Here is a 15,015-nt window from a genome sequence, read left to right as displayed (position 1 = left end):
ATTTAACTAAATCATGTAAGGCCTTGGCTACACAAACTTGCACCAAAATAACCAAGTGGGTTTTAATTCATTCCTTTAATTATTTCAGTGAAAGTCTCTATGGGCTTGTCCACCCTAGGGGGAAAATGTGTTTATAAAAACATGATCACTAACACACTTGAAAACCCTAGAAGAGATGAGCAAGCTGTAGTTATGAGCTATTCCCCTTGACCAGGTAACACAGTAAGAACATATTAGCTCACACATCTAAGAAACAAAAAATTTAATGCTAGGGCTATGAAAGGTTTTATATCTCTAGTATGAAGGCTTTTTAAGAAATAAAAGTGCCCTATTTCCATAATTTATAAGTTGGAAAAAAATCACTTAATGCCAACTCAAAATAGGAAACTTACTCCAACAGAAGGGTGTTTACACACCTCACCAACACCAAAATAAAGGTGAGTCAGTGAAGGAATGCGATCTCTGGGTGGCAGACCGAGCAGTGTGTGTGAAGAGTGGGCAGACATCTTTGCATGGATTATACTCAGTTCATCCTTGCAAGGGTTCCCCTTCTCTCCCCCAACCTCAAAGGTTAGAAAACTTAGTTTTGTATAAACAAAAGCTATGATTCTACAGCAGAATTCTGCAGAAAAGGGGAGATTTTTTTTGTGTGACAAAATTAATGAAGCCCTGACTATAAAGAAAAATGCGAGAAAACAAAACTAGACTTAAATAAACCTCTGGGTCACATTTAATAAAAGATAAATTTGTCATATGTGTGACATTTATTTTTCTCTCTCTCCTTTCAGAACATTTCACAGCATTTGTTCTTTGGTACATGTTGAAGCACAACTAGCTCTGGCTTCTACAATACTATTTCCTCAACCTGTTCTACAGCAGCAGGGAACAATGTCTGCCAAGATTAATCAAAGAGGAAGGGAATCCTATAACTATACATAAATTATATTGTAGTTGAAACAAATCCAAAACTGTATTTTCTAAAAACTGTAAAACACTGCTTTCAAATAAAGCTGTACAACCAAAAAAAATGGAGTTTCAAAGTGTCCTGGGCAGCAGATGAGCTAATGAGTGCGTTCAGAGCATGATTATAGAAATGTACTTTGACTTATTCAGGGATACAGATTCTGGCTGAGGCCAGGAAATGGTGACATGGGCAGTCCTGCACTGAGTAAACTGGTCAAGGTTTCTGGATGGATGTGAGTTTAGAATGCTGTCAGACTATCTTTTCTTGCAGCTACAAACTTATTGCAGTAAAAAATGGAGTCCTTTTCATTGGTACATTTCAGTAGCTAAAAGTTTTTTAGGAGGCACAAAAAGTAGGGGAAGGTCACAGTTACAGACATGCCTGATTGTCACAAGAAGCCCCATTGCCTCACTCCTACTTCTCAGTGATGATTTAGAAGAGCAGAGACCTCATTTTAGAGCTCATGAGACTTACCTTTTACAAACCATATTACAGTGGAGTTACCACTAGAGATTGAATCTCCTAAATCTGGGACTCTCTGGTCCGGTAACGTCCGTGGTCTGTCAGGATCACAGATGTTGGTGGACTAAAGAGACCTGGTGCCCAGGAGTGCGAACCGGTTGGGAGTCCAGTGGCAGGGAGCCCCACCATCAGGACTGGTGAGCCCCATCCTGGTGTGGCAGCAGTGGGGCAACTGTGGAGCCCTGGGGAGACCCTGCCGGTGTGGCAGCAGGAAGTCAGCTGCAGAGCCCCAGGGAGACCCAGTCAGCGAGGCAGCCGCAGAGCCCCATCCCCAGGAAGCCCCGTCCAAGTGGGGCACTTGTGGAGCTCTGTCCCGAGTAAGCCCTGATTGGGCTGGACAAAAGCAAGGCCACAGTGGCTGGGGAGCTCTATCTCCGGAGAGTTCTAGCCGACTGGCCGCAGTGGGCTGGAGCCAAACCCAAGTCCTGTAGCAGCGGGGCTGGCATGGAGCCAGCTGGAGGGAGGAGCAGTGTCCTCGGAAGCCAGTGGCAGGGAACCTCCTTATATCCAGCAAATTCCCTCATTTGGGATGAGTCAAGTCCTGAGGGTGCTGGCCCAGGGAGGTCCAACCTGTACAAGATGATACAGTCTCCACATTTGTAAAACAAATTGACATCAAGCTAACTGAGCAAAGTATTTTAGTCTCGACTATTTCAATGCATGTGTTTGGTTAATCACTAGTTAACACAATTTTGTATTTGCCAGTGGGTCACTTCTCGACTCAGTGAGTGTGTTTGTGCTGCACAGTGGAACCCAATTAACACTTTCACAAGAAATTTCTCCAGACCAAGACCTGATCCTAGCTGCTTGATGAGGAGAGCAAAATGCCACACAGGAGGCAAGGGACCAAAAGTGTGTTAAGTTGTATTCCGCGATCCTAGGCTGTACTGTGCTGGGTACAAGTCAGGGTCTGAAACGAAGCTGCAGATTTCTGAAATACATAAAAGGCTCCTTGTGCCTATGCCAAAGGGACTTTGGCACCGATATCCAGAGTCATCATTCTGGCATTGTGGCAGCTCTTGGTCCGTCCACTTTGGGATTGTCTGCTTGTGGCAATGGTGTGGCACACGTTTGGTCTAACGTAAGTAATAAACTGGGCCCTGAAGCCTGGCAGTCGTCTCAGTGAAACTGAGACCTTGATGGTGATAAGATGATGCTTGGAACATTCTGAAGTGTATCGACAACAGGTGCTGAGATCTGCACAGGTGAAGTTTCTGAACAGATGATCAAGATTTTGTTTTTAAGAATTTAAATATACTTTGGACCTAGCCCCCTTTTTTGGGCTAAAATAAATCTCACATATTGCTTATATAACACAAGAGGTGTTTTGGTGACATATTGTAGTCAGACTACATGCCAAGTCACCACCCAGAAGAGCTGAGAGCCTAAACTGTGTATTCATAAAACAGAAACATGATCTGGGTTTATTTGTAAGTAATGCCATTCTGTTTCTGTGAAAAATGTACTTTTCCTTGCAGGCAATCTCATAAATATTCATGTACTATATGGTAAGGAAATGTTCCTCTAGAAAATGAGTATCTTGTATGCAGGGAAACTCTAATAATTACACATTTATAGAGCATCAAAGCACATTTTAAATTAATCCTTTACCATATAGTTTTGAAAATCTCACCTGTTCTATAGTGGTCTGTGTATGAAGGTTCAGTACCCGCAGAACTTGGGGAATTAGCATGCAATGTGTAGAAAGCTCAGCTAAAGAAATGGTAATGGAAGAGGGACATAATGGGAGACAGTGATCTACACAAAGTTATGAACAATTTTCAGGGAGTATTTTTATTAGATATGTATGTAATTCTGGCCACTCCATCAATATCAAGAAAAATACAGGCGTGGCATTTTTTCAGCCATTCCCAATTAACAAAAAACACTTTGTGTTATAAATTTCCAAAATAGGACTTCAAATAATTTTCTTATGATTACAGACAACATTCAGATAATATATCTGTTACTTTAGAAAAATCACTGGTATCAAAATGCAGATCTGATCGGAAAAAGGTAAGATACAGATAAGCAGAGATTTTAAAGCTTTATAATTTCACCAGTTCATACTGTAGTATTTTTCAGTTGGCACTTAGTCATATAGATTAATTGCAAGCATAAAGACTGAAAACTACCTGAATGGATAGTGCTGAATCTGTTTAACTTCATTTCTAACAAAGTAATCATTCCAGCCTAATGATTTGTCTGATTCAATTTGCTTTGTAGAATTGGATACATTTTATTTCATTATATAAGCAGTAGTGGAAAATCAGAATGATGGCTGGTTAGAGAAAGGCAGCAACCACTGTGGACTTTACTACTTTTGACTGGTCAAGGAGTCAAATGACTTGGTGCTGCTTTGGGCTTCTGCCATAAAAGCCTCTACTTCCTCCACAGTACGTGGGACACACGTTAGCAGCTCCATTCCATTGGCTGTCACTGCAATGTCATCCTCAATTCGTACCTGTTACAGAGAACACAAAGTTACCAGTCTATTCTAGTGTGTTGTGAGAGACACACCAGTCAGCAACTGCAACTGGAGTGTAAAGTGTATGTTAAGCCCAGTTTCATTTAGATGAATAAGGTTTTGTGAGCAGCAGAACTTTCCAATACTATAAGAGAGGCACTGAAGTCCATCAAGATGCCCATGCTAGTTCCTCAAGGTCACTTACTCTCCACTTAAACCCAGCAGCAGGCAAAGCAGCCATGACAGAGGTAGTGTATCTACACCTGGTGTGCTGGGTACCAGCTAGGGTGTACTTTGGAAGGGGTGAGGAAGAGGCCTTACATGGATCAAAGAAACCCAAATCCTCTGGTGGAAGGGACAGCAAGGGAACCAGGCAAACCCATTCCCTGGATACCATTGGAATGTCTCCAGTACACAACTTGTTCAGTCTAACTATGCTGTAGACAGACTTGATCCTTAATACAGTGCCATACAAATGCTGACCCACTTGTATTCACAACAGCCATGTTGCTTTCTTTTCACTTTACATCACACTTGTCATCTTTTTCTGGAAAGTACAATTAGCTTCATAATGAATTGTCCACAATAAATTACACCATTCCTAATAAACCACCAAACCACTGAACTTTGAGCTCAAAGTCTTTTAGCAGCCTTTACGTCAACATTACCTCTAAAACACACCCATTTGAACATTAAAGTTGCATACAAAAGTAGCAGTTTTTTTCTTAGCATTTCCAGCTCTTGTTCTGCTAAAATGAAAAGCTTGTACAGGCAGTCCCCGAGTTACGCGGATCTGACTTATGTCGGATCCGCAGTTACGAATGGGGCTTTTCTCGCCCCGGAGGACGGGAGCGGCGGGACGCCCAGATGCGCCACGGTCCCACCGCCCGCGTCCTCCCGGGCGAGAAAAGCTGCTCCGCGTCTCCCTGGTCTGCGGGGGGAGAGGGGGGGGGGAGAGCCCCCCCAGCAGACCAGGAAGACGCGGAGCAAAGCCGCGGAGCACGCGGGCAGCGGGACAGCCCAGACGTGCCGCAGCTGTCCCGCTGCCAGCGACCTCCGAGGCTTTGCTCCCCGTGGCGTGTCTGGGCTGTCCCGCTGCCCGCGTGCTCCGTGGCTTTGCTCCACGTCTCCCTGGTCTGCTGGGGGTCCCCCGCCCCCCCAACAGACCAGGGAGACGGGATGCAAAGCCTCAGAGGATGCGGGCGGGACTGCGGCGCGTCTCGGCTGTCCCGCCACCCGCGTCTTCCTGGTCTGCTGGGGGGAGGGGCGCAGCTAGTGCGCCCCCCCCAGCAGACCAGGCTTTTCTCGACGACGACGCCTGGAGTAGAGCAGCTGGGGCGCTGCTGGGTTGGTCCCGCAGCGCCGCTCCTTGGTGCTACTGGACCAACCCGGCAGCACCCCAGCTGCTCTGCCCCAGGCGTCCCCAAGTCAGCTGCTGCTGAAACTGACCAGCGGCTGACTACAGGCAGCCCAAGGCAGAGTTGCACTGGTCAGTTTCAGCAGCGGCTGAATCTGGACGCTAGTTCCGACTTACATACAAATTCAACTTAAGAACAAACCTACAGTCCCTATCTTGTATGTAACCCAGGGACTGCCTGTACCATTTTCTATTGGATTCTAATTTCCCATATCTCTTTTTACCAGGAAATATGCCTACCCAGTCATTCCTGTTATCTTATCAGAAAAATGTTAGTAAGTCACTAAGCTGCAATAAAAGCAATTTTAGTAGGTGTCAATCCAAGAGAACACAAACCCCAGTGACTCCCACCTTACAGTTGCTTTAATTGTTTCTGACCTCTTGACATTTTAAACTAAAAATAAAGCTGGTTAACATTTGTACTGCTTGCAAAATAATCCATTTGCTCAAACAAAATGAGTCAACTAGACTTATTAAACTGTTTAATGATGTCGTTGCCTGATTATTTCTTTTAAATGGTATCAAGTAAAGTGTTTTATAAAGCGGAATTATATAAATGAGTTTACACATTGGATTTGGACAGCTGTAAAATCAAAGGTTGTGAATCTTTTTTTTACTCTGTCTTTTCCGAAAAGCACACTTTGGAACTGCAGCAGGGCAGTGGATGACATGGCACAAGTAAGTGCATGCATCTGAGAGAGATTTTATATTTCTAAAGATTTGTATTTTATTGATTATGAACTGATCAGTGGATCACAAAGATAAAAAACAGGCAAAAAAAGAAGCTGGCTGGTCAAGGAGGCTTGGACCGGGGAGTGGTAAGACCAGGAACCAGTGAAGGAAATGGGAGGGGTAATTTGCAGCCAATTGCCCGGGGAGTGTAGAACTGATTGAACAGAAAGGCTCAGATAAAATAATCAGGATTGCAGGAGGAGAGACTGAGCTAGGATGAGGAGCCAAGAAAAAGATTAGGTCTAGGAGGCAGTAGTGAGAGAGGGGAAAAAAGAAGGGATGGGAGAGAGAGACTGGATGAGGAGCCAGAAGGAGGAGACAAGGACTGGTTCTGCAAAGAGACTGAGACAAGAAGCCTGAGGAATGGCGACTGGGTAGGCAAGGAGAAAGGGACAGAGACAAGGAACCAGGGTTCAGAAGAGACAGGATTGGTACAAGAAGAGATTTGAGGGGACAATGCAGACCAGGTCATTTGCTCTTTTATTTTAAGGTAGGGGGAAAAAAAAACCACACACACACAGGCAGAAGAGCTTGTGTGTACTAAAGAACACTGTCCTCCCGAACCTGGAACAGAACTCAAGGTTCCTGAGTCTCACCATTCCTCTGCTGTTGGCAAATATCAGCAAAATCTGCTAGTAAAGTATGTTTCATCCCACCCTAGTGATGGTCCACACAGCAGATGACAACTCATTGGCTCAAGTGGCAGAAGTCTGAGTGGTGGATCTAAAGGTTCCAGAGCTACTGATGACCCATGTGGGTGTGTCTCTGAGTATCTCTCTCTTTCACACAAACACACAGAGACATTAAGACAGCAAAATCAAATATTCAAAGGGCATGTCTACACCGGCACCCTCTTTCAAGACAGGGTTGCAAATGAAGTCATTCGAAATTGCAAATGAAGCTGGGAGTTAAATATACCGTGCTTCATTTGCATATTCGCGTTATGGCACTATTTCAAAATAGTGCTATTTTGAAATAACAGACGCTGTTAAGATGCGGTTATTTTGAGAGAAAACCCTTCTCTCAAAATAACTGGTAAACCTCATTGTATGAGGAATAAGGGTTATTCGAGAGAAGGGTTTTCTCTCAAAATAACCGTGTCTGAACAGTGTCTGTTATTTCGAAATAGCACCATAACGCAAATATGCAAATGAAGCACAGGATATTTAAATCCCGGCTTCATTTGCAATTTTCGAATGTCTTCATTTGCATCCCTCTTTTGAAAGAGGGTGCAAGTGTAGACATACCCAAAAATAGTTGCTTGTTCACCCTAAATTCAGCTTCCTTGTGCACCTGCCCAGTAAATTCCAAGTGACTGGCTTTCAGATACAAGTCTAGCTTTTGGATACATTGTACAAAATATCCCGTAGGCATCTTTAGGCTCTTTAATACAAAATGATTTGTTTCAGAAATATTTCTGGAGAGACAAAGTGACCAGTAATGTAGGTAGTGTCCTTCAAACACCACTCTCCTATCAAGTGTGGTGGCATGGCCTATTTATATAGATAAGATTGCACAATTGTGTAACTCCAGCAGCAGACCTTCACAGTGTGACTCATGGACCAAATCCGGCCCACGGTAGTGGTCTCATAGGTATAAACCAAGGACATGATGTGGATTAAATAATTTTCATCAGCTAAATATGTAACTAGCCTAATACTCTATTTTCCTAGCTCATTTATGTGCTATATAATGTGCTGAGGGCTGGGTGTCCTGTGTTGTCTGCCAAGTGAAGGGCACTGTACTTCTTTTGGGTATGCTATATTGAAGTTTCCAAGGGACTAAAAACACAATTCTGACTAATCTACAATTAAAATCTAACATTATGTCAGACCCCAGACATGGTTAAAACAGTCACATGGGATACGGTTGCTGGGAATCCCACCCGTGAAATGATAGAAGAATATTGCCCATAAAAACTACCAGGCAAATTAAATTAATCTGTAGTGCTTATGCTAAAGGACCTGAGTGTCTGCCTTAAGGAGTTTGAGATGGGACTTTGGAGAAGTATATGGATCAAAATAAGGGGATGGATTCTACTGACACACATCAGCATACTTGTTATTTTTAAGGTTATAAGTTTATCACATAAGAAATGTATATGTTTACACAAAATGGCAACGGAGCACTCAATAGTCTGCAGTACTCGTTATATCTTAGAGATAGAAATACAATCTAATATAAAATCCAAAGATCAAAACAGCCACATTCCTACATTCCAGCATCACTACACAGTGATACTTCCTCATCATCTCAGCTGGACCAGTCTCCCTTTTCCTACACATACCATATCCTCATTTCAGCAACACTTTCTATTTATAGTTCTTTCATGGTTTATAAGAGTTAATAAATTAATAGCTGTTGAATAAATGTTTAGTCAATTATTAGAGTCCATTATATAAATTGGTTGCTTAGAATGGTTTTTAGAGAAAACTGTGCATTTCATAATTGCTATCAACTTTTCTATGCAAAATCTTTACAAACAGGTTTTTGGGATGCTATTAAACTTGAATGATATGAAATATTAAAGGCACAGATAAGCATGATTGTGATTATAATGGATTAATGCATTATGTGAGTCACTTTTCAAATCAATCCCTGTAATCTGTTTCATTCTGTAACATCCATTTATCACAAACACAGAAAGCGAGTTCAGCCTTATGTAAATTAAAAGTATATTAACTACTGTGTTGCTTTGTGAACCAAATACAAAAGCAATTAAATGCCCCTATATATATATAGGTGCAAAAAGGATTTTTTTCTGCATTTTAATTGCACTTAATGTTTATTTCTGAATTAAACTCTGACATTTTGAAAAATAATCCAATAATGCTATCATATTTTCAAGGTCACAGAACATGTAGTGCTGTTTACTTTGAAATGAGAACAAATTTCAAATCTAAGTAGGATATACATTTAAAAATCCATTTAAAATTCATTTGTGATTCAGTGTTTTTCAGACACAGAGTTTACACATGCTGGTTTGGCCGCTAACTCAATGAACATCTAATGCTATGAGAAAATATGAAGGCTAAGCAGAGAGTGAACATAATAGGTCAAAATCAAATTGGATGGTTTAACTGGGTTTTAGAGAAAACACATGAAATGCCTGAATCAGTAATCAGCTTATGAGGAATGGAAATGTCAGACCCCGACAGATGTGAAAGATAAGCCGAGAGGATACTCTGAGAGCTAGGGTAGTCAGCTTGCCTCTTTCCTTGGGGGAACGAGACGCTTTCCCATGCAATAAATAAGACCACAAGGGACTTTGTAAATTGGACAATCATTTGTATTTACGGAAGCACCTAGAGGACCCAGGTGAGATTGGTGCCATGTTGTATTATACAGTGTATAAATATACATTAAGACACAGTCCTTGCCCCACATGGCTTATAAGCTAAACAGACAGGACAAAGGACATGAGAAAGGAAACTGATCTTAATTGTGCAGGTGTGGAACTGAGACACAAAGAGATAAAATAACTTGCCTAAGATCACTTAGGAAGTCTATGTAGCAGAACAAGGAACTGAATCTATGTTTGTTGAGTCCCAGTCTAGTATTTTAGACTCAAGACCATCCTTACTGGCACAATTAATAATCTATTATTTAATTTCTTGACTATCCCCAGGAAAATAGTAATGCAAAGAAATCCATCTTTGACTCAAAATCAGTTGGACCCATAAATTGTGATGAGGCTGTCATACACACAGGTCATTTGGACACCTTTTTGTAGGACTTGCATATGTGCACAAGTTTTGCAGGTGCTGCTTCGGCATCTGTATTAGAAAACATCCAATAGAATACAAGAAACTGTGGACGTAGAGCTCTGTTTTCTCTTCTTTCCTACTTTTCTCCTGGAGCCAGAATTCAATCTATTTATAAAATGGCTCCCAAAATCTGTTCTTGGGATAAGAAATGGAAACTCAACCTACTTTTATGGTGGTTTTAAATTGAGAAAGGGTGTCTATAGTGTTCCTTTAAAATAGATTTAAGGGTCAAATACAGTATGACATGCTCAAAGTTAGAACAATCAGAGTTTAAACATGACACACTCTTTTCATTCAGCAGTATCGTGATTGGCTGGCAAGTATTGATAAAAGAAATAACAAGGTAAGATAACATCCCAAGCTACCTTAAGAGCATTAAACACTAGAGGGTAAAGTCCCACACCATGTGATAAGACTGTATACTTTGGATATAGTGCTTGTAAAGCCAGATGTATAGTAGATTGGATGACTCAGAGGACTGGTAATGGAATAGGGAGCCTTTGTTTCTAGGTTGGTGGTTCAAAGCCAGCTTAGAACAGCAGGGCTGAAGCTGTTACCAGAGGATGATTGTTTGATGGATTATGATAAAGTAATTGGTAGTAGCAATACAGATAATTCCTAAATCTCCACCACAATTGTCACTAACTGTAATCCTGGCTGGCAGTCTCAGCAGACAAGCCCAAGAGATGAATAGGTGTGCAGACTGAACTAAAAAGTCTCTCCACTATTTCAAGGACATACTGACAAATCAACATGGGCAAACTTCCACCCCCAGTGCTGGTGCTGTGTCTTGATTGTGGAAAAACATAGGACTGACAGTCTTTAGAGTAACAATCTGACACCTTTCAAAATACTAATTTTGGTAATGGGAAACATTTGAAAGGCTTCTAACTCTTTAAAACATTCTAGAATAAATATAGTGACATGAGAAGTGTCGCAGACAACATGGTGGGAATGAGGCCCTCTATATGCTTATTCACAGTCATGGCCACTAGAAAATGACAATTTTGGGTCAGTAGTGGCACAAGGCTCATACCACATGTCCTGTCCTGAGCTAGCCATCCTTCTTCATGCACAGTCCACCAGTCAGGCCTTGCAATAAGAAGCTTGAGCAGTTAAGGTCAAACTTACATACTCATTAAGACCCTGAACTTCTCTGTGTAGAAGTTCCTGAGGCAGGCACCTTATCCACCGTGCACTTTATCCAATGCGCTCACCATTCTTTGTTCAAGGGTTCATATCATGACAACTATAATCCATCTCAAAGGTTTTTTTTCAGTCTTTCACTAATGCCATGCTGAGTTAAGGAACACACCAAAATTGTAATTTGCTTATTCCAGAGCAGGAGAAAAGAACACTTCTCTTTGTGTTGCTGACTTGAGGAGAAACTAGGTCAGAAATATTAACCTTAGTATCTTGTGTTATAATGTGTAAATTTATTTACTTCATCCTGTAGATATGCCATCTATTTAACATGCAGGATGGAGGAAGGTCATTGTATCAAGAAAATGGGCCTTCAATTAACTGGAGATGAATGAGTTAAAGAATGAATTTAGAAGCCTGCAGTTGGTCTGTGGGACTCAACTGACAAAGTGCCCTCTACAGAAGTAGTTTCCATCATAATGCTTTACATTTTCTAAAACAAATCTTCCTGCACATTCATGAAAAGACAAAGCAGAAAATCTGCCTGATACATTATCTAGCCCAGTAAAGAATTACTCACCCCACCAAATCTTCGGAAACGCTGCAGGACTTCATTATTGATGAAACAAGACTGTGAAGGATCATTGAGTGCTTGGTCCAATAAGTGGTCAATGAAATAAATGCCTGGTTCAACGGTTAGCACCATGCCTTCCTTAAGAACACGAGCAGTTCTCAAACTTTTGAGACCTGGCAGTTCAATGCGTTCAACTCCCTAGGAAAGAAGCATTTATTTTAAATGACTGGAAAACAAATCCACAGTTAGCCTTTTATTAAAAGTCATCTAGGTTGAGTCCTCCAAGGATGTACAAAAGCCCAAAAAGGCTGAAAATGCACCAGAAAGTGGAAATAACACAATACAACCATCTCCATCATCACTGTCATATCCATGTGCATTTCTAATTGATTCAAAGCTTTAAATTCAGCTGTATAAACTGAGCTTTTCTGCACTGTCTCAATGCTGGCTCATCATGTACTCCCACCTTCTTTAGAAAAAGAAAACATGATTTGTATTATTTTTTCTTCCTGCACTCTTTCTAAAGAGCTTCCAGTTACAATTGTAATGAGTTACAATTCTTGAAATACATGACAATTTTATTGCTGAAGGAATTGAATTTGGAAGCATAAGAACTTTTCTAAGGATGGATATGCAAATCCATATCCTTACTAAATGTTATTAAAATATGCATTTATTATCTTAATTAAAAAACAGTGTACTACATTTCTCACGTTCAGTGACTTCACAACAGCAGTCATTTGGAACTAGATTTTTTTGGACTCAGATTTCCAAGCAACAAGATGCTGACTGATTTTACTAAAAACATAGTCAAAGCAATCAAGTTCTGACAAGTAAAACACTCTTCTTCCCAAGAAGGACAATTATATATGAAAACATGCTTAGTCAAGAATAGAAACATTGCAGAGACTGGCTGAGGATATTAATCTTCTTCCCCAAAATGTGCCAGGTATTGCTATACACGAATAAAAAAAATCCCATTCCTTTCAATTAAAACTTCACAATTCTTTGTGATTTCAGCATAGTCTTAGAAGCAAAATATTGTGATGTCCATAGGGCCACAACTCTGCTAGCACTTACATATGTAAATCTAAGCATCTGTAAGTATTTTCCACAGAAGCCAATGGGACTACTCATGTGAACAGAGTCAAGCTTGAATTGAAGTGTTTGAAGGTTCAAGGATATGCTCCTCTCTGGTCTCCACAGATCTTTCCTAATTCATCCCTTAAAGCTGGCATCCTTGTTCATAGCGGGGTTAGATCTGTTAGAAGAACTATTTGTGATGGTGAAACAAATAACTCCTCCAGTGACTAAGTAGGTTTCTTCTCCATTACCTTCAAGTCTTTGTCAGCTGAGGGACAGAGACTGGGTATAAAAGTGAACGAAGGTATGTCAGGTGGCAGAATGAGGGGTCTGAATCAGCTATATTTTAATTTTCAGTGAACTGTCTCATTTCAAAGTGTATAAAACTCTCAATACCTCTGTTTGATCAAAAACTCGGATTTTCAGTTCAGAGAAAGCGTATTTTCCAGCAACACTGCATGGCAATTTCAAGCAATAACGTCTATTGTATTTTTGCCCATCCCCTAAATTGTATTTGTGGTTTCCATTTTGGATGTGATGCCTACTATGGCAATATTTTTAAAGGTGGGCATGTAATTCATACTTAACTAGCTAAAAGCTACTGATTTTCAGCAGTGATTTGAGTCTCATTTGCGTTGACTTTAGTGGGAATTGTGGGTGTTCAGCATCCTTTGAAAATAAGGCCAATGTCAGTTAAGAATTGAGTTTTGATTATTTCCAGGGTATATTTGGTAACCCCAGTCTCATTTATTTGGCTGGCTGCTTTAGATCAGGATTTTATGATTATTATTTACCAGGTTTAACCAAAACCAGGCAGTTCAGATTTAATCATTTTGCTTAATTATGACTGGGAGACAATTAAAGCATCTAAGATTTCAATATGTCTTAAATACTGAAATGATGGGCTTAGTTGGGGGAAGGCTTTGCCTTCCTAAACCACCAGCCTAGCCCTGCTCACACTCCATCCCCAGAATGCCTGCAATAGGAGTGTTGCTGCCCCCAGCGCCCACCCTCCCTGCACTGGGGAAGCTGGAACAGTGCGGCCTTCTCTCTCCCCCAGTGCTCTGGGAGCCGCACCTTGTGGCCTCCTCCCCTCCCCTGGTGCTCTGGGAAGGTAGGGGAGCCACGCTGCGTGTACACGCTCCCTCATCTCTCTTCCCCTCTCTGGTGGTTTGTGGAGTCTGGGGTGCGCTCAGTGTACTGCCCTGCAGCCTCCCCTCCCTGGGGCGAAGTTGTAGGTGGAGCTGGGGTCCTGTCTCTCCCCTCTCTTTATAACTGAACAGAGACAGAGCATCTTTCTTCCACTACTGTCCCCCAAGTAATGTCATCTTGTGTCTTATACGGTATTGCTTAAAGCCAAGGAAAAAGAGACATCCTGTTTTGGGGATTAATCTCTTTTATGAGCTGTAAACAAAGCTGGGCCTTTTGGAGTTTTTCCAAATATAGCTAAGGTGCTCTATACAAACTGCCCCTGAATCAAGAAACAATATTTGGCTCCCCAATTATGTTTTGAGTAAATCATTCCGAACAAATTAGATACATCAATTTATAGTGAAACCTCCCCCCCCCCCAAAAAAAAACCCCGAGGTGTCAAAAAGCTCTGAAGGCATCATTGCAACTGGTTTTTTAATTATTTCTTTCCACTTAAAACAAATGAGACATTTTCTTATAAAACAAGATCACTAAGTTCAGCTTTCAGACCATGGCACAGATATTGTATTTATCCTGCTTTTAATACTTCCTCCCAAGAGATGACAAATGTTTGTGATCAATATGCACAGAGTAATTTAAAATGGCTCTGGTAGCAATTTTCAAATTAGAGCTGTTTCTGACAGCAAAGCTTTTCTGTTCTAAATTCTACCCTTAGGTGCTTTGGATTTTAGTAGAGGCTGGGGACGTGGTTATGGGGTAAGGCTAAATTTGCGCACCAAAATGTCACAGGGGATAAGCTCCAGCAGAGAGTAAAGATTGAGGAGATTAGATTTTCAGAGTTACAAAGCAGGAAACTTGTTGCTAAGGTTGAAGTCGGGAATTTAAGGCTCTTTTGGTGGGGGTCAGCAAGATGTACACTGGAGTATTTTGGCAATGTGTGAAAGAAAAGGACATAAGGCCAGTTCCTCCCAAAACATGTCCTGTTGGCCTCCGAATCCTCTGTTGGTTTCTCTCTCTTTTATAAATGAAGTTTCCATATAGCAAGCTCACTCAACTAACTAGCACCTTGAATCAAGCACTGAATACTCTAGTATTACTGCTTGTTGAGAACTGAACTGGAGGTTCTACATGAGAGTACTGCATCACTTGACTTTATTATTTGTATTCCAGTAGTACCTAGAAGCCCCAGTCATA

At 41.3% G+C, this 15,015-nt stretch overlaps 1 protein-coding gene across 1 annotated transcript in view; it reads right to left on the bottom strand.

The window, feature by feature from the left end:
• Window positions 1-3,254: 3,254 nt before the first annotated feature.
• PEPD (peptidase D) overlaps window positions 3,255-15,015 on the bottom strand; it is a 257,662-nt gene continuing 245,901 nt past the window's right edge. The window contains exons 14-15 of the mRNA XM_075940101.1: window positions 11,593-11,784; window positions 3,255-3,950 (exon numbers count right to left, since the gene is read on the bottom strand). Coding sequence (XP_075796216.1) covers window positions 3,804-3,950; window positions 11,593-11,784 — 339 coding nt within the window. The 3' untranslated portion in view covers window positions 3,255-3,803. The remainder of the gene's footprint in view (window positions 3,951-11,592; window positions 11,785-15,015) is intronic.

The sequence above is a fragment of the Pelodiscus sinensis genome, chromosome 12 (assembly GCF_049634645.1).
Source record: "Pelodiscus sinensis isolate JC-2024 chromosome 12, ASM4963464v1, whole genome shotgun sequence".
NCBI lineage: Eukaryota > Metazoa > Chordata > Testudines > Trionychidae > Pelodiscus > Pelodiscus sinensis.
This window is presented reverse-complemented; position numbering and strand designations above follow the sequence as displayed.